This window comes from Melopsittacus undulatus, chromosome 6 (genome assembly GCF_012275295.1).
Source record: "Melopsittacus undulatus isolate bMelUnd1 chromosome 6, bMelUnd1.mat.Z, whole genome shotgun sequence".
Taxonomy (NCBI): Eukaryota; Metazoa; Chordata; class Aves; order Psittaciformes; family Psittaculidae; genus Melopsittacus; species Melopsittacus undulatus.
In genome coordinates, this window is record NC_047532.1 from 52,613,578 (window position 1) to 52,637,559 (window position 23,982).

The following is a 23,982-nucleotide window of genomic DNA, read 5'->3' on the forward strand; positions in this document are numbered from 1 at the left end:
CTAAACCATGTCACCCAAGGCTTCATCCAACCTGGCGTTGAACACTGCCAGGGATGGAGCATTCATCACTTCCCTGCGCAACCCATTCCAGTGCCTCACCACCATCACAGTAAAGAACTTCCTCCTTATATCCAATCTAAACTGCCCCTGTTTAAGTTTGCACCGTTACCCCTTGTCCCTAATGAATGAGTCCCTCCCCGGCATCCTTAGAGCTCCCCTTCAGGTACTTCATGCCAGTTTACCAAGCTCTTTGGCCTTGGGAAAGCCACCCAGCGTCTCTTCTGTAGCTTTTCCTCTTAAATGGGACCAGAAAACACTCTTTAATAGCGTTGGGTTTAAGTATCGCCACCTTAAAGTGACTCCTCCTTTCTGTGCGTGCCTCTCTAGCACCGCGATAACGCTTCCGGTCAGAAGAGAGACACACCTGACGCTTTAACTGCGAGAGCGGGGCAGCAGGTCCGCGTAGGCCGCCCGCCCGGCACAGGCCGCCCGCCCGGCACAGGCCGCCCGCCCCTCACAGGTCGCCCGCCCCGCACAGGCCGCCCGCCCCGCACAGGTCGCCCCGCCGCCGCCCTCTCCTCCGCTGGCGTCCTCATAGCCCCGCTGCAAAGGGGAGGCCCCGCAGGGGGTTGCAGTGGGCGAGGCGGCGGCATGGCGCGGTGAGTGCGGGCGGGGCCGCTGTGGCGTCGTGCCCTGGGGGTTCTCGAGTTGTGTTCTAGGGCCGCAGGAATCGCTGCTGGCTCCTCGGACAGCGACCCTGTGAAGCAGAGGGGGGAATACGACAGGTTTGGGATTAGGGGAAATCACATGGGAGGAGGCAGCGAGTGCAGGAGGAGCCATCTTGAGTACGAGGCTGCTGGAGGGGGGCAGCTCCAGGGATGCGGGCAAGGAAATACAGGGCTTGGGAGGTAGTGTTTGTTGGTGACCCTGGCTTGTACTATTCCCCCCTCCCCAGCTTTCAGATGCTAACTGGTAAAAAGTCTTTTGGCCGTGCTGCTATTGCTGTGGTATGAATTGTCTTCTGCTTGCTTTTGTGTCCCCTTTAGGGCAGACATGTCCAAGAAGGGACAGCTTACGGAGGTGCTGAAAAAGGAAGTGAGATCGTTGCTAATCGCTGCCAAGGAGGGCTTAACCCCAGCTCAGCTGGAGCAAGAGTACATGGCCATGATTGGCAAACCACTTCCTGTACATGACCTGGGCTTCCAATCCACTTTGGAGCTGGTGGCAGATATGCCTGAAGTTGTCAGAATCTGTACTTATGGGAAAGGCACTTTTATCCTCAAAGGTTAGATTTTGTTTCCTCATGGGTGGAGGAATTATTTGGGACCACATACTGGTATGAAGTGATGCTCCAAAGCAGGGATGTGCAGGATAAATTCCTAGAGCTAGCTGTAGGTCCCATATCTGTGTATTATTTTTTCTTCTATAGGTCTGTTTATTTTCATTGATGCTTCTTTGTGTATTTTTTATCTTAATGTTAATGTTTGTCTGCTTTTTCTTCCTCAGAAAAATCACAGCAGCTTCCAGTTACTTTTGTACATTTTGCATTATGCACTTAGTTTAGAAACTGCAGTAACATTTCTTATGGGTACACTAGAATAGGTAAGCTTTTCCTCTAAATGCAGAGTACAGCAGGAGCCAAAGCCAGGGATGAGGCCTCTTGGATACATTTCCCTACCTGACACCATGGGAGGTTTAATCTATATCAAAGAATGTTTTAAATTTTCATTTCATTTTTGTTGGGAAACAAGTGGTAGGTGCAAGTTGTTGGTTGCTATAGTAAGTCCATGGAGACCTTGCCTGGGCAAGTGGGTCTTCTGCAGTGAGGATTTACTGTGATTCTGGCTGAGGGGAGCAATGAGCCATTTACTGTTTTCCCAACAAAACTCGCAAGCAGCTGGATCTCCAGTTGTGATCCTTTATCAAGGATTTGACTGCCCTCCTACCTGGATCTGGGCTTATAGGGATAAGGGTGCAGTTCAGCTGTTGTCTGTTAAAAGTGGTTCAGTCCAGTTTGCAAAGCGACAGGAAAAGTGGGTTCTCTGCTATAAATCAGCCACAGTTTAGTGTGCTTGCTTTCGAAGGAGATACCTGCTTCTGAAAAAGGTGGAGGAATTAGGAATGAAAAGAAAAGGAGGAGTTTTGCCTTTGTAGAGCTTTTAATGGTTTGCGGTTTTGGTAGTCTAATAGTTTATTTCATTCTGTTGTAGCCATTACTGATGAGACCACCAAAACAATTGCCAGACTGGTTGCCAGACAGAGGAGAAGTGCTAAGGAACGGAAGAGTGCTGCTGTGAGGGCACATACTATTTCTTCCCATAAGAATCCACGGAGTTTCCCTTGGAGGGGCAAGGCTCCCATCCTGCCAGCAACGGTGAAGGCTGAGTTGCAGGATCTGCTGAGTTCCTCGCCACTTCTGCTCTTGGACTTTCATAATGCCTTCTTCAGGCGCTTTGGCCGGGCATTTGAGCACACACAATATGGATTTTTCTCCATGTTTGAAGTCCTGAAAAGTGTGTCTGATATCATTGTGGTTGAGCGGACAAAAGCAGGTTCCTTGCTGACCCTGAGGAAGCATCTGGCAAGTGAGATAAAGAAGGAAGAGGCGCCACGAGGCGAGACGCAGGAAGAGGCGCCACGAGGCAAGACGCGGGAAGAGATGCCACGAGGTGAGACGCGGGAAGAAATGCCACGAGGTGAGACGCGGGAAGAGATGCCACGAGGTGAGACGCGGGAAGAGATGCCACGAGGTGAGACGCGGGAAGAGGTGCCACGAGGTGAGACGCGGGAAGAGATGCCACGAGGTGAGATGCAGTAAGAGATTCTGCAAGGCGAAATGGTGTTGTTTTACAAGCGTGGCCAAGCAGCTGTGTTTCAGGAGGGTATTGCTGCATTTCCAGTTGCTGTAGTCCTGGTTCCCCTAGGTTTTAGCACAGAAGGATTTTGGCGTACTGCAGAAGCAGCTGTCACAAGGGTGTTGTTTTGGTAGCAGAGAGCTTAATTGGAAGTTTTCTATAGGTTACCACTGTTTTTTGGTATGAGGTGAAAGAAGGGATGTTTAGCTTGTTCAGACTATGGACTTTCTGCTTGTGTGTGTGAGACTGGACTTTCTAGTAATTCCAAGCAACAGGTAGCAAAAATAGAAGGATCTCCTGAACGTCTGCTCTGCAGGCTGATAAAGCCTTTCCAATGCATTTTTTCAGAATGAAGGTTTAGCACTAGTCTGAAAGGCACAGCTACAATGTTCCACAAAACAAAACAGAAGAGACTACAGATGTCTTCAGTATTCCCATAATGGCTACAAGAGAAGGCAGAAAACCAAAGTTCCTGCCAAATTCTCAACTGTTCTGTCTGTGCATCATTCTAACAAGTGATTTAACCGTTAGTATGATTACATAAGCAAGTGTGTTTTGTTTTCTTTTGATGTATTAGCACAGTGAAGGGTGCCTCTCAAGTGAATACTCATGACTGGTGGCTGTGAATGGTACCAGAGATGAGGCAAACAGCATCAGTGCTTTCAGACTTTTCATTTGTCTTCTCTTTCTGCTTAATATGGAACACTGTATCAGTCCAACAAAGAATAACAGCTAACTTATTATCTTTGCAGGAGGAACTGCAGTTGAGATGCCTCCTTTGGAACCCATCTGTGAGACAGAGAACTGTTACCTAACCACAGAAGAGAAGTCGGAGCTAGTGGAAACACAAGCAGTAGATTTGGATGATGGCTTCAAACAAGTAAGTAGCTGGACAAGTGATCTGTAGTTTTTTGATGTCTTAATCCAGGGAGTGATACTCTATTTTACTGCTCTTGTTTCTGTTAATGTTTGTATTGTTGATGCACTGCTGCTTCCAAAGAGTTTTTTACCTGTTTTGGATGAGCCTGGAGGTGACTAGACTCATACTGACCTAGTATATAGCTTTATGTGCCATACAAACTGGGTCTCTTTCTGGCCTTGAGATCTATGTTGCATATCATCTGGACTCAATTAAGCATGATCTTGCTCCATGATAATAGTTGTTATACCTTTTGGTGTACCTTATTGTAACTGGACCTCTGTAATTTTGTTCTGAGACTACCTGTGTAGAATCCCCTGTGCTGCAGTAGGTATGGCTCAAGTGTCAAGCAGCTATGTGACAGAGATGGGGAAGCATAGAATCATAGAACAGTTAGGTTGGAAAGGACCTTAAGATCATTTATTTCCAACCTCCCTGCCATGAGCAGGAACACCTCCCACTAAACCGTGTCACCCAAGGATCTGTCCAGCCTGGCCTTGAACACTGCCAGGGATGGAGCACTCACAACTTCCTTGGGGAACCCATTCCAGTGCCTCACCACCCTCACAGTAAAGAACTTCTTCCTTATATCCAATCTAAACTTCCCCTGCAAAAGTTTGAACCTGTTACCTGGCTCATGTTCATTTTCTCATCAGCCAACACCCCCAAGTCCTTCTCCACAGGGCTGCTCTAAATCTCTTCTCTGCCCAACCTGTGCCTGGGATTGCTCCCACCCAGGTGTAGGACCTTGCACTTGGCATGGTTAAACTTCATGAGGTTGGCATCAGCCCACCTCACAAGCATGTCAGGGTCCCTCTAGATGGCATTCCTTCCCTCCAGTGTATCAACAGAACCACACAGCTTGGTGTCATCGGCAAACTTGCTGAGGGTGCACTCAATCCCACTGTCCATGTCACTGACAAAGATGTTGAACAAGACCAGTCCCACCACTGGTCCCTGAGGGACACCACTCATTACTGGTCTCCAGCCGGACATTGAGCCATTGACTGCAACTCTTTGTGTGTGACCATCCAGCCAGTTCTTTATCCACCGAGTGGTCCACCTATCAAATTGATGTCTCTCCAATTTAGAGACAAGGATGTCATGTGGGACAGTGTTGAACGCTTTGCACAAGTCCAGGTAGATGACGTCAACTGCTCCACCCCTGTCCATCAGTTCTGTAGCCCCATCATAGAAGGCCACCAAATTGGTCAGGCAGGATTTTCCCCTAGTAAAGCCATGCTGGCTGTCACCAAGCACCTTGTTGTTTTTCATGTGCCTTAGCATGCCTTCCAGGAGAATCTGCTCCAAGATTTTGCCAGGCACAGAGGTGAGACTGACTGGTCTGTAATTCCCCGGGTCATCCATTTTCCCCTTCTTGAAAATGGGGTTATATTTCCCTTTTTCCAGTCATTGGGAACTTCACCCGACTGCCATGACTTTTCAAATATGATGGACAGTGGCTTAACAACTTCCTTCACCAGCTCCTTCAGGACCTGTGGATGGATTTTACCATGTCCCATGGACTTGTGTATGTTTAGGTTCTTAAGATGGTCTCAAACCAGGTCCTCTTCCTACAGTGGACCTAAGGTCTTCGTTCTCACAGTCCCTGCCTTCCAAGTCTTGGGTGGTGTGGTCAGAGCATCTGGAAGTGGATACTGAAGGAAAGAAGTCATTAAGAACCTCAGCCTTATCCAAATTGAGGGTAGCCAGTTCTCCTGATAGCTTCCAGTGAGGACCCATGTTGTCCCTAGTCTGTCTTTTATTTGCTACATACCTATAGAATCCCTTCCTGTTATCCTTATCATCCCTAGACAAGTTTAATTCGAGCTGGGCCTTAGCTTTTCTGACCTGGTCCATAGCTTCCCAGACAACATCCCTGTATTCTTCCCAGGCCACCTGTCCTTGCTTCCACCTTTTATAAGCCTCTTTTTTCCCCCCTGTTTCCTCAGCAGCTCCTTATCCATCCAAAGAGGTCTCCTGGCCCTCCTGCTGCACTTCCTTGTAGTTGGGATGCAACACTCCTGAGCTTGCAGTAGGTGATCCTTGAATATCAACCAACAGTCTTTGGCCCTCAGAGAACTTAATTCCTGCAGTCTCAACTCTTATTTGATGGGACTTGGGAAACTTTGAGGGGTTGGTTTGTTTGTTTGCTTCGGTTTTGTGTTTTCTTTTTTTATAGCAGTATATGTTTAGAAGGGGATGGAGAAGGAACAGTACATAGGCTCTGAACTGCCAGACCTCGTTGGAAAGATTTGTTTGTGTCCCCACTATTTTTTTCCTGTAAGTATATTTAAGCCTTCTTTTTCTTGAGGAAAATCATCCTACTGTCAGGAGGAGGATAACGAAAGGAAAGGAAATAATGAGAGTTGTCAGCCAAGCTCATCTTATGGCTGTGTGCACCTGTACAGTTGGAGCACATAGGTCAGGAAAGGGTCCTAGGAGTTCTTTCTACTTTGGTGTTTTGTGTATGAATGAATCTGGGAGACTGGGACTATGATTTGGACTTTGTGTGGTGCTTCATAAAACATACCCTTTAGAGATTTTTGGCAGGTTATTCTGACCCTTTAAAGAAATCGCAGTTTGGTGTGATGAAGTCCAGAGAATAAGGAAGTTTAGGGAACTGCCCAAGATCAAACAGAGTCTGATTGTGGGAAGGGTGAAAAAAGGAGGGCTATGGTCCAGGTAGCTCCAGTTTTTTTCTCTGGTGTACTGCAAAGGGAACCGATTTAAGGATCCTAGCAGGATCAGTCTTGGAAGATGTTTGTCTAACTAGTATTTGTCATGAAACACCAAGTTTGCTGGTTTTTGGATTTGGCTTGTGTTGTTTTTTGTTTTTGTTTTTAAATGCCCTAAAAAGGAGGAAAGCAGGTTGAAATGTGTTAATTTGGGTATGCAGTGAACACTTGTTTTTTGGGATGATGCAAGGTAGAGGGGGGAAAGATGAGACCTCATTCCTGTCCTGCTGCAAGGTGTCCAAATATCCAGTCATAAGAGACTGACAGTGGAAGTGTTGTAATGGTCAAATGAGAAACAAAGGCTGAGTCAATCTCCTTGGCCCTGAGAAAGGTAAAGTGTATATTCTCTTGCTCTTGGCAGCTTTTTCTCGCTGCCCTGTGCAGAATGTGTCATCTGCACCAATCTTGGCAGCTTCCAGTCCAGCATAGGGCAAAGAGTTTAGCCAGTGTCACAGGCCGTGCCTCTTGTAAGCCTAGTTTTGCAGTGTGTTGGTTTATCTTTTTACAAATTTGTTCCTTTTTTGTGGGCGTGTTTTTAAATACATCTTGTACATCTTTCAAAGAAATGTCTGTTGTTGCTGCCAGTGTATGAGCTAGGTTATGAAGATCATGTATGCTTTTAACAGTCTGATATGAAGAGCATTTTCAGAGGAAAAAATGCCCCTTTTTGGGTGGAGTGAAATGTAAGGATATTTTCTAGAGATGCTGCTGCTGCTTATTCAAGGATTCCCTCAGTTGCTCTTTAACTCAAAAATGTTAACTCACTGTTTAAGTCAATGCTTTAGTCAAAACTTTTAACTCAAATTCAAGGATGTTAGCCCTTGCTCAGTCTGCAGAAAGCTCTTCTCTGCTTCTTCAAAAAATGGTTGAAAAAACTTGTGTTGCAAAACCCCATTGTTTGCGATTGAATTTAGCTGTACACACAACAGTGTATGTGCTAGAAGACAAATTTACCATACCTTGCCTGGTGTATAATGCAGTGATAACTTGTAACATGTTCAAGGTGAGTAAAACTGAAATAATTTTGACTTCAGATCCTTGGATGAGTGCTGGGTTTTTGCACAAGAGAAAGCTTTTGAAGCACTGAAAGCAGCTGAAGTCTGATTAAGGTTCCCATCCACACATTAGTTCAAATGAAATAATGTTTTTGGCAGTAAAAGAATAACACAGAATTTTAAGCTGTGCTAACAGCTCACTCGGGTACAGTTTTTCAAGTGTGAGAAAAGAACAGAATTTGTAGGATTGGTTTTTCATTTTTGTTTTTATCCTTAGAAAATAGCTTTAGTGTGAAAGTGAGATGCATTTGTGTCTGTCACTTTTGAATCTTTTTCAGGTAGTCTTGCTGGTTCAGTCATGTACTCTTTCATGGTCATGGAACATAGAAATAGCGCCTTTGGGGTAAAATCCAGCAAACTGCCATGTTTGGTTTGTGGGTTGTTTTGTTGTTGGGTTTTGTTGTTGGTTTTTTTTTGGTGTAGATACTTAGTTTGTTTTGCTTTTCTAGCAATACCTATTCAATACTTTTTTCTAAATATATTACGTGACTTCAATTCTTCTCTTTTATTCCGTGCAGGAATTTAAGCAAGGGTTTTTTTGTTGCACCTCTCTTTAAAATAGAGGAAAGAAAGAAGGAGGAAAGACAGAGTATGTGAAAATGAATGCTTCTGTCACAAGGGAAGTTTTAATCCCAGCTTGTGCAGTTTGTTGGGATTATCTGATACTCAGTAACTAATAGGTCCCAGAAAAGCAGAACTGTTTTTTTTACCTTAGTGGAAATGACAATTCAGTGTGTTCAGTGCATGACAAGATATCTGAGTGTCACCCTCCTTTTATTCCTTTGTAGGCTCGAGATTTGCAGCAGTCCCTATTAGAGAAATTGATAATGACTCCAGAAATACCCCCAGATGCTGTTCAAGACAGAAGTCTTTGCAGTTTACCACCACTGAAGAGAAGGTGCTTGGTGGGAGTCCACGTGAAAGTAATAGTCTCTCCTAGCCAGTTCTACATCCATGTATGCACCAGGGAAACATCTGATGAACTGCAGGATATGATGGTTGACATGAGGTGCGAGCATGCTATCCTGATTCAGTACTACTACTCATGTGTGTGTGTTTGCACTGAAGGAACATGGCACCCAGATGTTGATTATGGACACTGCTGGCTTGATTACTTAATAGAGAAATGCCTGTGCTGTACTGAAACATATGCTGGTGTGCCTACCTGTTTCTTTTAACTTGCAAGCAATAAATATGGTTAATAGCAATTCACTGTATTTTGGCTGTGTCCTAGACAGTTCTAAACTTTGAAAGCCTGGAAAGAAACATTAAGGTTCCTTTGCACCTCTCTGTTGTCTGTGCTGCTATGGTTAATGTACTCAGTTAAGGCTTTTACTCCCATCTCCAGCACTTACCAAAAAGCACCAGGTCACAGGCCTTTGTCCAGCCTATGTTTGAAAGCAAAATCCTGTCAGTGCCTTTGTGTCAGCTACATTACGTATTTAGAATTCTGTTCCGCCACAACAGTGCTACAGCTGCTGTTAATTGTGTGCCAAAGCAAGTGCTTGATGTCTGTGGGGCACGTGTAAGTGTAATTACAGACTCTGCAGACATACTGTGTATGTGAACCAGTACACCAGGACCTGGTTCATGGGAAGCATTGACATGTCAAGGTAATATCATTAGTGACTAGAATAATTGTATGTAGCTTCTGATTAATCCTCATTAATTAACTGCTTGTTGGAACCCAAGAATACAGTTAAAATGTTAGAAGTTTGGGTTTGCATCTTTAATTGCCTTTTCAGCTTGAGTGTGTCAGAACTGAGATGTAAATGATCTATTAAAACAAGTCCTAAAATTCATGTCATGAGGACTTTGAGAAATCTGGATTCTTCTGAAGCCCTGTATATTTCTCTGTATTCATCTCCTGCATCCTACAAAGCATGGTTTCTCATTCTGATCTTTTGCAGACGCTGCTACTCACATAAACTTGTTTCTGATCGTTATATCATGCCTGAGTCTTCAGTACAGCCCGGACAGCTTTGCTGTGTAATGATCTCAAAATGGTGGTACCGTGTTGTCGTTCACCGTGTGATCAATGACAGAGATGTAGAGGTGTTCTACCCTGATTATGGAAACCTCGAAATTGTCCGAAAGTCTTGGCTGAGGTTCCTCAAGTAAGTAAATCACAGAATCATAGAATGATCCAGGACTGCAGAATGGTTGAGGTTGGAAGAGATCTCTGGAGGTCATCCTGTCCAACCTTCCCACTCAAGCAGGGCCATATAGGGCGGGCTGCCCAGGACCATGTTGAGATGGTTGAGATGGACTTGCAGATTTGCTGAGGGTAGACTTGGCCCATCATCCAGATAATTAATGAAGATACTGAACAGTATTGGACCCAGTCATGACCCCTAGGGTAACACTGCTAGTTCCTGACTTCCAGATTTGTACCACTGATTACCGCTCTCTGAACCTGGCCCTTCAGCCAGTTCTCAGTCCCACCTCACTGTCTGCTCATCCAGCCCCTATTTCATTAGCTTTCCTGTGAGTATCTTACAGGACACAGTGTCAAAAGCCTGATAGAAATCAAGGCAAGTAATACCCACTTCTCTTCCCTCACCTACCGAGCCAGTAATTTTATCATAGACGGTTGTCAGGTTTGTTAAACATGACTTTCCCTTGGTGAATCCATGCTGGCCATTCCCAGTAACCTTGTCCTTCATGTGGCTGGTAATGGTTCCCAGGGTTAGTTGTTCTGCTGCCTTCCCAGGTATTGAGGAAAGGATGACTGGCCTGTCTTTCTTCAGAAAGACATCCCAGCATGTGGACTGCCTAGGAAAAATATGGGCTTTTATACAATAATTGTGTCTCTGAGGCATTTCCTTGCTTACATGCTAAGGAACATTATTTAAGCCCTGTTTTTCTGAGCACTCTAGGTCCTCTGCTCGCAAACCCTGTCCATCACTCCCTCACTGTGACTTTGGGCTAAATCCTTTCCTGTTTCTGCCTTCACTCCTCAGTCTTTCCTCTTGCTGCTTTCTGTTACTCTGGGACAAGCTCCCTAATCTTCCTTCCTGGGTTCCATGAATGGATGTGAACATCTTTCTGAGCGGACACCAATCAAAGTGGGACACGTGCAGTGTCAGAGGTACTTGTTTTCCTCTGTAATTCAGTACCTTTTCCCATTTCCTTCTTCCCTATGATTTGCCTCAATTTATGCCTGCCGACAGGCATTCTTTGTTTCAGAAATTGTTGCTCTCTGTCCATAACTTGGTAATTATAAGGGGGTTTGATTGGAAGGTGCTGGGGCAAGGGAAGGTGTAGGGGACCAGTTGTTACTGCTGTTTTTGCTGTGCCCATTCTTGGATATGAAGTGTTTTCCAAAACTGCTGCTGGTCTTTATTCTTATGTACAAAATCCAATACGGGCCTCTCTATTCCTAAGCTGATTTTAAAACCCAGAAGAGGAGGAAGTTCTGTTCTTTGCCTGGTTTTGCTCTGTCTTTGATGTAATGGTGATGGCTTTGTTTTGTATTGTAGGTGGTGCTACTTGAAGCTCCCTGCTCAGGCCATCCCGTGTTCCTTAGCATGGGTAAAACCCATGGAGGTATGTGTTCACAGGCAGTTTTGTTTCTTGACATACGTATGAGAGCTATCAAGTAAAAGTTGCCCTGAAATAGAGGGCAAACACTCATTAATTCAGGTCCTGTAGATGTTTACAGCAGAATTGCCGCTGTTAAGTTCAGCAGAGTGTGACTGCTTAAGTGTCTTTCTCTCTCTGCCTTCCTCTGTCTGTTTTCTTTATGATCAGAATATTCTTCCTTACGTTGTTGCAGAAACAGATAGCTACTGTTAAGCTGGTGGTGAGACACTGGCACAGGTTGCCTGGAGAAGTTGTGACTGCCCCATCCCTGGAAGTGTTCAAGGCCAGGAACTTCGATGAGATTTTGAGTACACTGGTCTAGTGGAAGGTGTTCCTGCCTGTGGCAGGGGGGTTGGAACTAGATGAGCTTTAAGTTCCCTTCCAACCCAAATCATTCTGTGATTCTCTGAAACTTGTTTCTTTCCCTGCCAGTAATTCTCCAGGGTCCTTCTGAACCCTTGGTAGCTTCAGTCTCCTGTTCTAAAAATTTTGTCAGTGACAGAGCTTTAAGTGAGTTGTTTTGATGCAATCAGCATACCCAAGGAACTATAGAGGTCATAAGAAAATTCCTATGTGCTGGGAAGCCTTGGTCAAGAAGCCTGAGAAATAAAATCTTGGAAGGAAAGCTTCTGTCTTTTAAAGACATTATTTTTTAAAAGTTATTTCCTCTGTTTTTTTTGAGAGTTAAAGAACCAGTTTTCATTGCAGTGAGGCTTAGCAGCCTCTTGAAAACTTACCACAGTTCTAACATTTATAATCACGGGATCCCAGGAATTTAAAAAAAAAAAAAGCAAAACCTAAAAAACTATTTTAGGCAATTGTGATAAAAACACTAGCCCTCAAACCATGTTTGGAAATAGGTATTAAGGTGAAAGGGCATTCCCAGTGTAACTAGCATTACAGACTTTGGGGGAATTTGATGTATTCAGTGCTGGGAAGCTCATCTACTTGACTTTTCTATATTTGTCCCTAGCCTGACCTAGCTTAACTGCCTTTTTGACAAGTGCCTTCAGGGGGAAGTCTCAGGTGATGGATATTGATCTGTTTATAGTAACTTTATATTCTTGTTTCTTCTTTAGGGTACATGGTCCAATGCAGCAATTCTCCTATTCAAGAACCTGTGTAGTTCCAAGCTACTTGTGGGCACTGTGGATGAATATGTCAATGGCATTTTGCATCTTTTCCTGTGTGACACATCCACTGAGGAGGATGTCTACTTCCACTGTGTCTTGAAGGATAAAGGATATGCTGATATCTGTGGAAAGAATGTTCCTTCTGAGGTCAGGAGGGAGGCATGGGCTGCTGGAAGGCACCCAACCAAACAAAAATATCAGCTGGGTGCCTCTAATGAGAAGATCTTTAGCTTGAAGCAAATAGTTTTGTGAAGAGAAAACTGGTATTCCCTGCTTTTATGTAACTTAACATTTTGTGACTGCATCCCATGGTGTCTATGATGAGAGCTTGCTTTTTGGTTGAGGTGGAATCTGATGGTACAGCAGTGATGTTCTGATTTAGTAGAATTATTTTTACCATCTTCTAACAGTGGATTAGAAGGTTTTTATTTTTTTTAAATTTGTTTACCTTTTAAGTTGATTACCCTGTTAGGATTGCAGATTCACCTGGAACTGACACACTTCTCATATAAATAAATGGAAAAGTAAAATAGCTGTAAATGTTCTGCGCATAAGGCCAAACTGAGATGGAATTGAGAGGTTGTTAAGAGGTGTATTAGTTACTTCAGTACCTATTGTTAATTCCAGCCAGTTTGGTTAGCCATAAGTTGAGGCCCCTGATTTATCCAAACAGTTAGTCAGAGCATGTTAGTTAAATTTTGTTGTCTAGCTTAAAGTAGTGCTACATACTGGCAGAGGCAGTTGAGTGAGGAATAAGATAGTTAAATTATTTCAGTCTTCTCTACTGTGGGCACTGAAGGCTGGTTTTGACATTAATAAGCTGAATTATGGAACTGGTCTTGGTTTAAAAAGTCTCTTACTTTGCCAGGGAAATGTACAATGTTGGACAGGGTAACCATGTAGATTGCATGTTGTCCCTTGGACCAACAGGTTGTAAGCCCGTGTGTGAGCATTTATGATTTGGGCCCATCTGTGTTGTTGTCTGAATCATAGAATCACAGAATAGTTAGGATTGGAAAGGACCTTAAGATCGTCTAGTTCCACCCCCCCCCCGTCATGGGCAGGGACACCTCACACTAAATCTTTCAGCTCAGTTTCAGTAAGAGCTGTGTGGATATGAAAACCCTCAAAAAGGTACTGCCACGATTTTATATCTCAGCAGAAAGTCAGGCTTTACGGTCTGCTGTGCTTCTATCTTTTGTTTTAATGACTAGATAAAGAATGTGTGTTTTGGTGGGATTGCTGTGATTGTATTTTTGCATGTGTATGTCTGATTTTGAGGGAAGTGGACCACTGCTGAGTAATTTTGTTACTCAAAGGAGAGGAGCTGATATATGTGGGAAGAGGAAGACAGTTTCTGCAAGGATTTGGAGCTAACTTGTGGGTGTTGTGCTTCTTCATAAAATCTGTTAGAAATCTGATGAATTCTTTTTATTCTTTGTGATAGTTACAAAATGTTTTTCTTGACTATATTGGGTTTTGTTTGTTTGTTTGCTACTAGGGATTCAAGGAACTGAATCCTTTGGCCTTGTATGTTCAGCCCTGTGAGAAGTGGGAGAATGCTGAACTGGTGGAACCAGACCTTTGCTTGCAGCAGGAGTCTCTAGATGCAGATAGTGCAACAGCAACCTCAAAGCTGGATGGGAATGAACTGTGTGATCAGGTGGGAGTTTGGCTGTGGTGTAGCTATCACTCAATAAAATCACCTCCAGAGATCAGTAGACATGTATTATTTAGTCCCATGCAGTTTTTTTTGTGGAGTTGATGTTTTGCTTTTATAAAAAGCAGGCAGACCCATAATATAAAAACAATTACATGTGGACCATAAATACATCTCTAGTTGCTTGTCCTCTCATCCTTTTGCAGACTTCAGGAAGTCTCAGATTTCACCAACCTCCCATATGCACCATATTTTTTCAGTTGGGGGGGAATGGGCTCTGAGAACTCAAACCAGTGCTAGATTCTTGAGATCCATTTGACTTAGCACTTTCATGTTTTGCACCCTGGGAGCCAAGAAGTGGTGTATTTTCCTCTCACATCTCTGGGGTTTGGCAAGGGATGTGTAATAACTTGGGGTGTTGTTTAAATGTGGAAAAAGACCATAAGAATTAGTGGTGTATTATTTCAATTAAGGGTCTTACTCATTGCAAACTTACTTGAAAGGAACCAGTTTGCAGTCCTGTTTGATGCAGTAGGTAAGGTCATACAACTACAGTTTTATTAAAAAGATAACACTAAAGGTGAATTATCTCTAGATTTGGATGCTACTTTACACCTTTTATTTCAGAGCATGTTAAAAGAGAAGCCCTTTCCTATTTAACAGGTGGAGAAACTGGTGAACAGAGGGCTTAAGCAGGGAGTAAAACCCATGTCTTGAGTGCAGTAGAGTGTAGTACTAGATGCTAGATGTAGTACTAAATGCTAGAAATGCCAGGAACACTTGGCTATAGGTGACTCTCTCTACTTTTCTGTGTTGTTTAAATTGTAGTATTTTCATGACTCATTTTACTGCAGGGGCCAAAGCACCTCTGAGTAAATGTCAGCTGTTTGAAGCATTTAGCAGTGGGCCTGCTCCATGGCTATTTTCTGACATTTCTCTGAAATAAGAGTAAAAGCTAGTGTAATGTTAGTGACTTGGAAAGCAGTCATTTAATTAGGCTTTGTTTTAGCCAACTGTGTTTCTGTTCTAGAGAAACCATGAAAGCTATATATCTTAGATATTAATGGCCTTGCACAGTTGCTGCATTATCTGAACTGAAGGACACAAACCAATGTTTTACGAATGTATTTGCCAGAAATTAACATGACATAGGCTGCACATCTGAGTTCACTGTGTTTGGGGGGGTTTAATGGAAAAATACAGAGTACCCTAACTAGTTAACTATTGCAATATCCATTTGTGTAAATGTCAGACATAGCTGGTAATTTCAAGACTAGAGGAATGTAAATGCATTCAGGTGGCTTTGTCATGTCTGATTTCAAGGGTCTTATTAGAATCCATTTCCAGAAATTGCAGTCAGTCCTCTACATCTCCCTTTGTGTAAGACTTTAAACATTTCCTTCTCTGCTGTCCTGTTTAGCTCTCCAGAATGTTTCCTTTTCTTCCTTGGTGCATCATTAACATGATCATCAGTGGCAGTTCAATAGTTCAAAATATTTTGAACTGGAATGAAATGTGTCTAATATGACATTTGTTAACTGCTTAGCTAGCATTTTCTGGTAACTCCTCTTAAGCTGTGGGAAACTCCCTTTGCATTGTCTGATCTTAGATTTGCCTCATCAGTATTAACAGCTTTCTTTTTTACCTCCCACCCTCCTTAACTGCAAAACATCTGGACACTGTGTTGTATCAGCTCTATTATGTTGGGACACTTCTCCATGGTAAAATTTTTCAGAAGGCAGCAAGCAATAACCAGAAAACATTGCTTGAATAAAACTGTACTTTCCAAGTGATCACTTTTACTGTGGAGAAGTTCAAGTGTGAGTTAATTTCTCATTCACATAACTTCCTGTCCTTCCGTGTTATTTCTGCCCATTAGAAGTAGCCCAAGCTCTCCACATAGAAATGTTAAAACTTCTGAATAGAAGAGATAAGCTCCTTTGCATTTCTCTCTCAGTTAATCGTTAGTGGTATGATCTGATTGCTCTGTAATTTGTTCTAGTGCATGCAGCTTTCTTCTACCCACACTAGCTTTACCTTTTTTTGCTTTGTTCATCTCCTTAGCAATGGCATCTGTCTGATAATGAGGAGACACAGGATGATGTGCCGCCACTTTTGGATGAAGTGAGTGTCCCAGGAACAACAGACCAAGACAGTGAACTTGCACAGAACAGTACAGGTGAAACTTCTACAGATCTTGTGGCAGTGGTTAAGGTAAGGGCGCTTTTTGCACCTGTTGCTGTTGAGAGGGGTTGTTCTTGGTTTTAGATTATTTTAGTAACCCTTTGATTGCTTTAACATGTATTTCTTTTTTTAAGTGTTTTTTTTAAGGTTACTAGGAGTAACTGGGAGTTGCTGTGGGGCTGCATCACACAGGTCTCCTTATGAGTTAGGAGAGTGGATTTGGGAAGGTTGTGGTTTGGGCTGTGCTTTGAGGCACTATGTGGCATAGGTGTTGCTTCTTTAGTAGTGCTTAATGATGAGTCTAACAGGGCCTGCAGCATGATGTTTTGCAGAATATTCTCTGCTCTGGGTTCAGCAGGGAGCCAGTATTGCTCAAGATTTGTTGAGCTGCAGAAAGCATTGTAAAGCTGGAAATGGGGATGTGCCTATATGGTTTTGGATAACCACAGCTCCTTACACATCTACAGGTTGATAGTGGCTGAGACAAAAATCTTTCTGAAAGGATGAGGGGGAGAGTCAGTTCTCTCAGTTCTCAGTTGGTTCTCTCAGTCTAGAGCAGACCTGGAAGAATCAAAGCATCAGAGTTGTTAAATGAAAGGGAATGAGAGAAAGCAAGCTGGAAAAAGGGACCTTGAGAGAGAGAGAAGAAGAGATTCTGGTAGCATGTGCAGGGCTAAAGTACAATGAGATGGAGGCAGGTGGGTAGATAGCAATAGGGTCCCCTGCAAGTATTAAACTGTGTGAGTTTCAAAGCATAGGATCACCTTGGAAGGCAGACACAGGGACTGTAAAAATGAAGACTTTAGGCCCACTGTAGGAGAGGACCTGGTTTGGGACCATCTTAAGAACCTAAACATACACAAGTCCATGGGACATGGTAAAATCCGTCCACAGGTCCTGAAGGAGCTGGCAAAGGAAGTTGTTAAGCCACTGTCCATCATATTTGAAAAGTCATGGCAGTCGGGTGAAGTTCCCAATGACTGGAAAAAGGGAAATATAACCCCATTTTCAAGAAGGGGAAAATGGATGACCCGGGGAATTACAGACCAGTCAGTCTCACCTCTGTGCCTGGCAAAATCTTGGAGCAGATTCTCCTGGAAGGCATGCTAAGGCACATGAAAAACAACAAGGTGCTTGGTGACAGCCAGCGTGGCTTTACTAGGGGAAAATCCTGCCTGACCAATGTGGTGGCCTTCTATGATGGGGCTACAGAACTGATGGACAGGGGTGGAGCAGCTGATGTCATCTACCTGGACTTGTGCAAAGCGTTCAACACTGTCCCACACAACATCCTTGTCTCTAAATTGGAGAGACATCAATTTGATAGGTGGACCACTTGGTGGATAAAGAACTGGCTGGATGGCCGCATGCAAAGAGTTGCGGTCAATGGCTCAATGTCCAGCTGGAGACCAGTAATGAGTGGTGTCCCTCAGGGATCAGTGCTGGGACTGGTCTTGTTCAACATCTTTGTCAGTGACATGGACAGTGGGATTGAGTGTGCCCTCAGCAAGTTTGCCGATGACACCAAGCTGTGTGGTTCTGTTGATACGCTAGAGGGAAGGAATGCCATTCAGAGGGACCTTGACACACTTGTGAGGTGGGCTGATGCCAACCTCATGAAGTTTAACCCTGCCAAGTGCAAGGTCCTACACCTGGGTGGGAGCAATCCCAGGCACAGCTACAGGTTGGGCAGAAAAGAGATTCAGAGCAGCCCTGAGGAGAAGGACTTGGGGGTGTTGATCAATGAGAAAATGAACATGAGCCAGCTGCAGTGTGTGCTTGCAGCCCAGGAAGCCAACCCTATTCTGGGCTGCATCAAAAGGAGCGTGACCAGCAGGTCACAGGAGGTGATCCTGCCCCTCTACTCTGCTCTCATGAGACCTCACTTGGATTATTGTGTGCAGTTCTGGTGTCCTCAACATAAAAAGGACATGGAACTGTTGGAACAAGTCCAGAGGAGGGCCACGAGGATGATGAGGGGGCTGGAGAACCTCCCATATGAAGACAGGCTGAGAAACTTGGGGCTGTTCAGCCTGGAGAAGAGAAGGCTGCGTGGAGACCTCCTAGCAGCCTTCCAGTATCTGAAGGGGAGCTATAGGAATGCTGGGGAGGGACTATTCATTAGGGACTGGAGTGACAGGACAAGGGGTAACAGGTTCAAACTTAAACAGGGGCAGTTTAGACTGGATATAAGGAGGAAGTTCTTTACTGTTAGGGTGGTGGGGCACTGGAATGGGTTGCCCAAAGAAGTTGTGAATGCTCCATCCCTGGCAGTGTTCAAGTCCAGGTTGGACAGAGCCTTGGGTGACATGGTTTAGTGTGAGGTGTCCCTGCCCATGGCACGGGGGTTGGAACCACATGATCTTATGGTCCTTTCCAACCCTAACTATGCTATGATTCTGCCTTTCTAACTGGAATAGAGAGGTCCTGGGCACATTTTCTGTCCCTGGCTGTGATCTCTGTTACAGTCTTTAGAAGCAGTGACAAGAATTTCTATTGAGGAAGACAGTGGAATGAAAAAATAATCCTACCTATAGTCATTAGGGGGAGTGAAATGCATCAGTCAGCTGCTTATGAGGATAGATGGGAGGACCTTATTTCTCTCATTCGTGCTCATCTCTTGGTCATAGGGTTTTGTGGCAGTATCACCAAGTGACATTCCCTCTTTTTCAGTTTTTACTGCTCATGTTTTCCTTTTCAGTGGTAGTATTCTTAATAGTGTTATTCAGGAGGAAGAGTACGTACTGCCTTGCTTCCTGCCCCTCACAGCACTCTCTAGGCTATCCCTCTGTTTTGCCTCTTCTTTAAACTGAACAGCCTCCTGTTTTAATTATATCCATCCCAGCTTTTTCCAGTGCTAACAGATGTTTTTAGTATCCACCCTTACACCCTGTCTGTTTCTGCTTTGCCCTGGAATGTCAGTGACACTGCCTGCACTGCAACAAGGATAGCATGGGTAACAAGAGGAGATAGTAATTATCTTTTAACCTTGTTCTTTCTGCACGTTGGGCAGAGGTTTTCAGTGGGCTGGAGGTATCAAGCTGAGTCATTGGTTAATTGGACTCTGATAATGCCTGTTACCCAAATTATTCTGTCTTGGCACTGAATTTCTGCTACCCAGCCACTGTAGGTCTCCTGGATACTACAGAAGTCCCTCAGGAGTGCTTTGTGGGGGACAATTTAAATTGCTTAAATTTGCTTGTGTAAAACAATTGTATTGTTCTGGCTAATCCTCTCAGTGCATTCTGACCAGTGGGTGAAGCAGCTCTGAATGGTGATCCACCCCTTCTGAAGGTGGATACCTTTCTTCTGCCTTGGCAAAAGAAGAACCCTGCACAGCAAGCACCCTAGTTTTGAACAGCTGTGGCTGGCAAGATGAATTGCTGCTTGTCTGTGGTTTCACTACTTTTCTCATCTGTACTGAGTTAACAAAAACAGACATCGGCTCTAGTCCCTGTCTAGTGCTGAGACATGTGTGACGATCCCTGAAACTTAAATTTAATTTGTATTCTTAAGCAAAAATGCAGAGGGATTTCCTCTGACTCAGCTCCCACTCGCTTGCAGAAACTCCCTGTGTCATTGCCATCATTTGTTCTGTGTGGGGCTGCTGATAGATGAACCAGATGTTAATCCTTTGCTAAGACATGGTGATTTTTATCTTGTAATAATCTGTCACTCTTCAGCTTGCTGTGTAGGAAAAGCTGCCTTTTGGCCAAGGTTGTGAGGAACTAGGGGTCTTTGTTGGGGTGTGGGTTTTGGGGCTTTGTTTGTTTGTTTTGTTTTTCAGATCATCCATTTGCTGACATTCCAGTTCATTGCAGACTTTGAGAGGTAATAAAGTTTAGGGCAGCTAATGAACCAAGCATGCACTAATCAAACCCTCTCCTGAGTTTTTTATATACATTTGCAGACACCTCATTGTCTTGAAGAGTCCTCAGTGCCTGTTGTCTTATTCAAGTCAGTGAAAGACTTTTGCACCTCCTGTATGTGCTCCAAGGAACCAGGAGGAATGAACCAAGATAAGCCTGATGAGATAGAAAGATTTTCCAACAATCTCCAACTTCGTGAAGCTGTACATCCTTCTGTTCTCCTTATGGCAATGCCGTTTATGGACAACCATAACAGTACGAATAGATTTGTCAGTTAAAGTTCACACGGCAGAAAGCCGAGCAGTCTGTTACTGTGCTGTGAGTCTTGTAGTCACTACTGGGTATTTTAGGACTGGTGCTGCTTCTTTGCTAGATGAAAATGTTGGTCTTTCTGCGGGATGGAAATGTGAAAGTAATGAATGGCTGGGTGCAATGCATTGGTTTGACCTTTGTGTAGCAAAATGGATTTCTAAATGTTTAATGGAAACAAATGAATTGAGGTTAACAGTTCAGTGTCCAGTTGGAGACCAGTAACGAGTGGTGTCCCTCAGGGATCGGTGTTGGGACCGGTCTTGTTTAATATTTTTGTCATTGACATGGACAATGGAATTGAGTGTGCCCTCAGCAAGTTTGCTGATGACACCAAGCTGTGTGGTTCAGCTGATACGCTAGAGGGAAGGAATGCCATTCAGAGGGACCTTGACACGCTTGTGAGGTGGGCTGATGCCAACCTCATGAAGTTTAACCCTGCCAAGTGCAAGGTCCTACACCTGGGTGGGAGCAATCCCAGGTACAGCTACAGGTTGGGCAAAAAGGAAATTCATGGTAGTCCTGTGGAGAAGGACTTGGGGGTGTTAGTCAATGAGAAAATGAACATGAGCCAGCTGCAGTGTGTACTCACAGCCCAGAAAGCCAACCGTATCCTGGGCTGCATCAAAAGGAGCGTGACCAGCAGGTCGAAGGAGGTGGTCCTGCCCCTCTACTCTGCTCTTGTGAGACCTCACCTGGAGTATTCTGTGCAGTTCTGGTGTCCTCAACATAAAAAGGACATGGAACTGTTGGAACAAGTCCAGAGAAGGGCCACGAGGATGATGAGGGGACTGGAGCACCTCCCATATGAAGACAGGCTGAGAAAGTTGGGGCTGTTCAGCCTAGAGAAGAGAAGGCTGCGTGGAGACCTCCTAGCAGCCTTCCAGTATCTGAAGGGGAGCTATAGGAATGCTGGGGAGGGACTATTCATTAGGGACTGGAGTGACAGGACAAGGGGTAACAGGTTCAAACTTAAACAGGGGCAGTTTAGACTGGATATAAGGAGGAAGTTCTTTACTGTTAGGGTGGTGGGGCACTGGAATGGGTTGCCCAAAGAAGTTGTGAATGCTCCATCCCTGGCAGTGTTCAAGTCCAGGTTGGACAGAGCCTTGGGTGACATGGTTTAGTGTGAGGTGTCCCTGCCCATGGCTGGGGGGTTGGAACTAGATGATCTTGAGGTCCTTTCCAATCCTAACTATTCTATGATTCTAATTTCTCCCTCTGTTGATTTTTGTTGTCATTTTTAGACTTTCTGCTGCTTTCATGCAAAAGTCTTTGTTTCTCCACTTCATACATTGGTCTGTTTCATACCAAGTCTCTCAATCTCTTAACTGTAAGGGACAAAAGGGTTTTTTAAACCCTTGAAGGTCCCTGTCTGGGTGTTCATTTTTCATCTTCCAAATGATGAAGAAATTTACAACACCCATATGAGAATTGCCCAATTTATGAGGTAGATTAACGACTCACTAAAGGCAGTGCCTGTTTGTGTCTGGAGTAGAGACCCAGTTCCCCAGGCAGGAGCGCTCAATTCACAGCTGATTTCCCACCTCTGGGGAAAATGGGGGGAACATTGGGAGGAGTGGGTGACAGGCTCTTGGATTATACAGTGTCGGGCTCATCAAACAGGTGGGCAGTAGAAAGTTCTCTTGCCATGGCTTGGTAAGGTCCAGGCAAAATGTATTTCAGTCTAAACTGGAGCTCCAGTTTAGAGTTTCCAATGCCAATACCATCTTTCTTTTCTGTGTCCCTCCTTATGCAGATGAAGAGCAAATGAGGAGCAAAGACCATCCTGGGAGTCTTGCAGTTAGCCTGTGCTTTAACAGTGGAATGCCTGACCAGGGGCTGTCCCGGAAACTCTGTCTCCCTCCTACCACGATACCTGCAGTGTTGGCAGCTGCACGCTTAACCTCTTCCAGTAGCTACTTCCACTGGCTCCCCAGCTTGAGAAAAAAGGTGTGAGAAGAGGGAAGACGCTGGAGCAGCTGCCGGGGGCAGCAAAGGTCTTCTGTGTGACCTTGCTATTATTTTCTTTGCTCAGAAATGTTTAATCACTTGGAAAAACTTGGGAGTCTTTCATCTTTCCATATGTGATAAATGTTGCTTTTACTGATAGGAAAATAGTTTGATTTTGCTGTGCTGGTTTATTGCTCTTTAATGGTTCAAGAGAACATTTAAGTGTCACATTGTTATATATCCTTTAAGTTTAGGAGAGGGAAACTGACTACTTGTCCTTCAGTGCACGAGCAGTTTGACATTGTGTGAAGAGATGTTTTTGGGTTTTGACACAGTGGATGCTCTACATGCTCTTTGCTGTTAGAGCTGGTTGTATCCCAGCTCACGCCTCAGTCCCTGGAGGTGCTGTTAACTTGCAAGAAGAAGATGCTCTGATTTGTTGGTGAATTGTGATGCCACTCATGAAGCATCAGGAATCCCATGTCACTGATACGGAGTGAAATCTCAGAAGAATCCAGAGAAAGGAAGCTTACGTTGGCCATGTTTATGTAGATCCGTGCCTGTGGCAAGAAATCCATTTGGGTTTGCGTTTGTTAATGCAGAGGGGAGCTGCGAAAATAAAAGTACCCTGGTTATGCATGCTGGTGTTCAGCTGGTTTGCTGGTGCCCAGACTGTTCCGCGGGGCTTCAGGGGCTTCAAGGACCGTTCTGTACCCACCTGCAAATGTGCCAAAGGTATGCTTCACTGCAGACCAGCAAGTAAAGCTCAAGACAGGGTTTAACATTAATATTGCAGTAGATAAAAGACCAGCAAAAGAAGTTTATTGTTCGGATTTATCTTTAAAGCTCTTTTCCAACCCAAATCATTCTATGACTATTTTAATTTCAGCATTTAGGGGGTGATTTTGGATGTGGAAGGGCCAAAAACAAGTAGAGAAAGGAAATCTGGGGCCCATTGGAAAATGACCATGCAGAAAGCTAATGAAGGAGACTGAAGCAGAGAGGTAAGGAGCTGTGCCTTGAGCAGGGGCTGTACAACCCTGCGAGGAGGTTCAGAGATTCCTGACTTCTCTTGTCCCAAGTTCCAGCTGGGGGCTTGCTTCAGTTATCTTGCATAGGGAGTGACTGAAACAGAACTGAGGTTGCTCGCAGCTCTCTGGCCATGGGGTGCTTGCTTCCAGCACCACCCTCTCTGCCACAGGAGACCTCTTTTGGTTGCAGGGAGGTGAGAACTGTGGATAAGTCCTCAGGAGACCCCCACGTCCTCCCCTGCCTGTCCCGGGGCTGCAGCAGGGGGCCAGCAGGCTGGAGCAGCTGTCACCATGTCCCTGCCAGACCACTGCTAGGTGGCGGCAGAGGCTACCTCTGTGCTCCCTTCAGCCTAAAACGGGGTGAGGGAGGTAAGGAGCTGAAGATCCTGCTGCGTGGGCAGCATCCCCATTCCCGGCTGCGGCTGCCTGGAGATGTAACTGGGAGCTTTTGGGAACAGATGCTATGGGGGTCTGAGAGGGGTGTGTGTGAACACTCGGAGCTTACCTGTGTGCAGAAAGCGTATTCTATGCTGTTAACCACTGCACATCACCCTTTTTATGTGTTCCTCCAGGGTACCTGTTGGAGGTGGGGTGCAGGGCATGCTGGTGCTTAACTAATCAGGATATTTTTTTTTCCTATGAGTTTTTGCCATTCACATGTCATCTGCAGGTGCTTGATTAGTTTTCCGCA

At 44.6% G+C, this 23,982-nt stretch overlaps 1 protein-coding gene across 8 annotated transcripts; it reads left to right on the forward strand.

Annotated features, from left to right (window-relative positions):
• The first annotated feature begins 417 nt into the window (after positions 1 to 417).
• On the forward strand, positions 418 to 23,056 carry TDRD5 (tudor domain containing 5). Of its 8 annotated transcripts, none has more exons than XM_034064189.1 (12): positions 418 to 456; positions 1,047 to 1,285; positions 2,211 to 2,804; positions 3,608 to 3,735; positions 8,356 to 8,576; positions 9,478 to 9,684; positions 11,050 to 11,116; positions 12,232 to 12,432; positions 13,787 to 13,948; positions 16,010 to 16,159; positions 20,040 to 20,253; positions 22,067 to 23,054. In XM_034064189.1, exons 2-12 carry the CDS (start codon positions 1,054 to 1,056, stop codon positions 22,264 to 22,266), a joined length of 2,376 nt encoding a protein of 791 aa, XP_033920080.1. In that variant the 5' UTR covers positions 418 to 456; positions 1,047 to 1,053; the 3' UTR covers positions 22,267 to 23,054. The 8 variants fall into 8 exon arrangements, with proteins under 8 accessions (XP_033920080.1, XP_030905977.2, XP_030905975.2 ...); XM_031050117.2 differs by lacking the exons at positions 418 to 456; positions 20,040 to 20,253 and adding exons at positions 534 to 659; positions 19,951 to 19,960 and having other exon boundaries at positions 22,067 to 23,056; XM_031050115.2 differs by lacking the exon at positions 418 to 456 and adding an exon at positions 534 to 659 and having other exon boundaries at positions 20,088 to 20,253; positions 22,067 to 23,055.
• Positions 23,057 to 23,982: the final 926 nt, after the last annotated feature.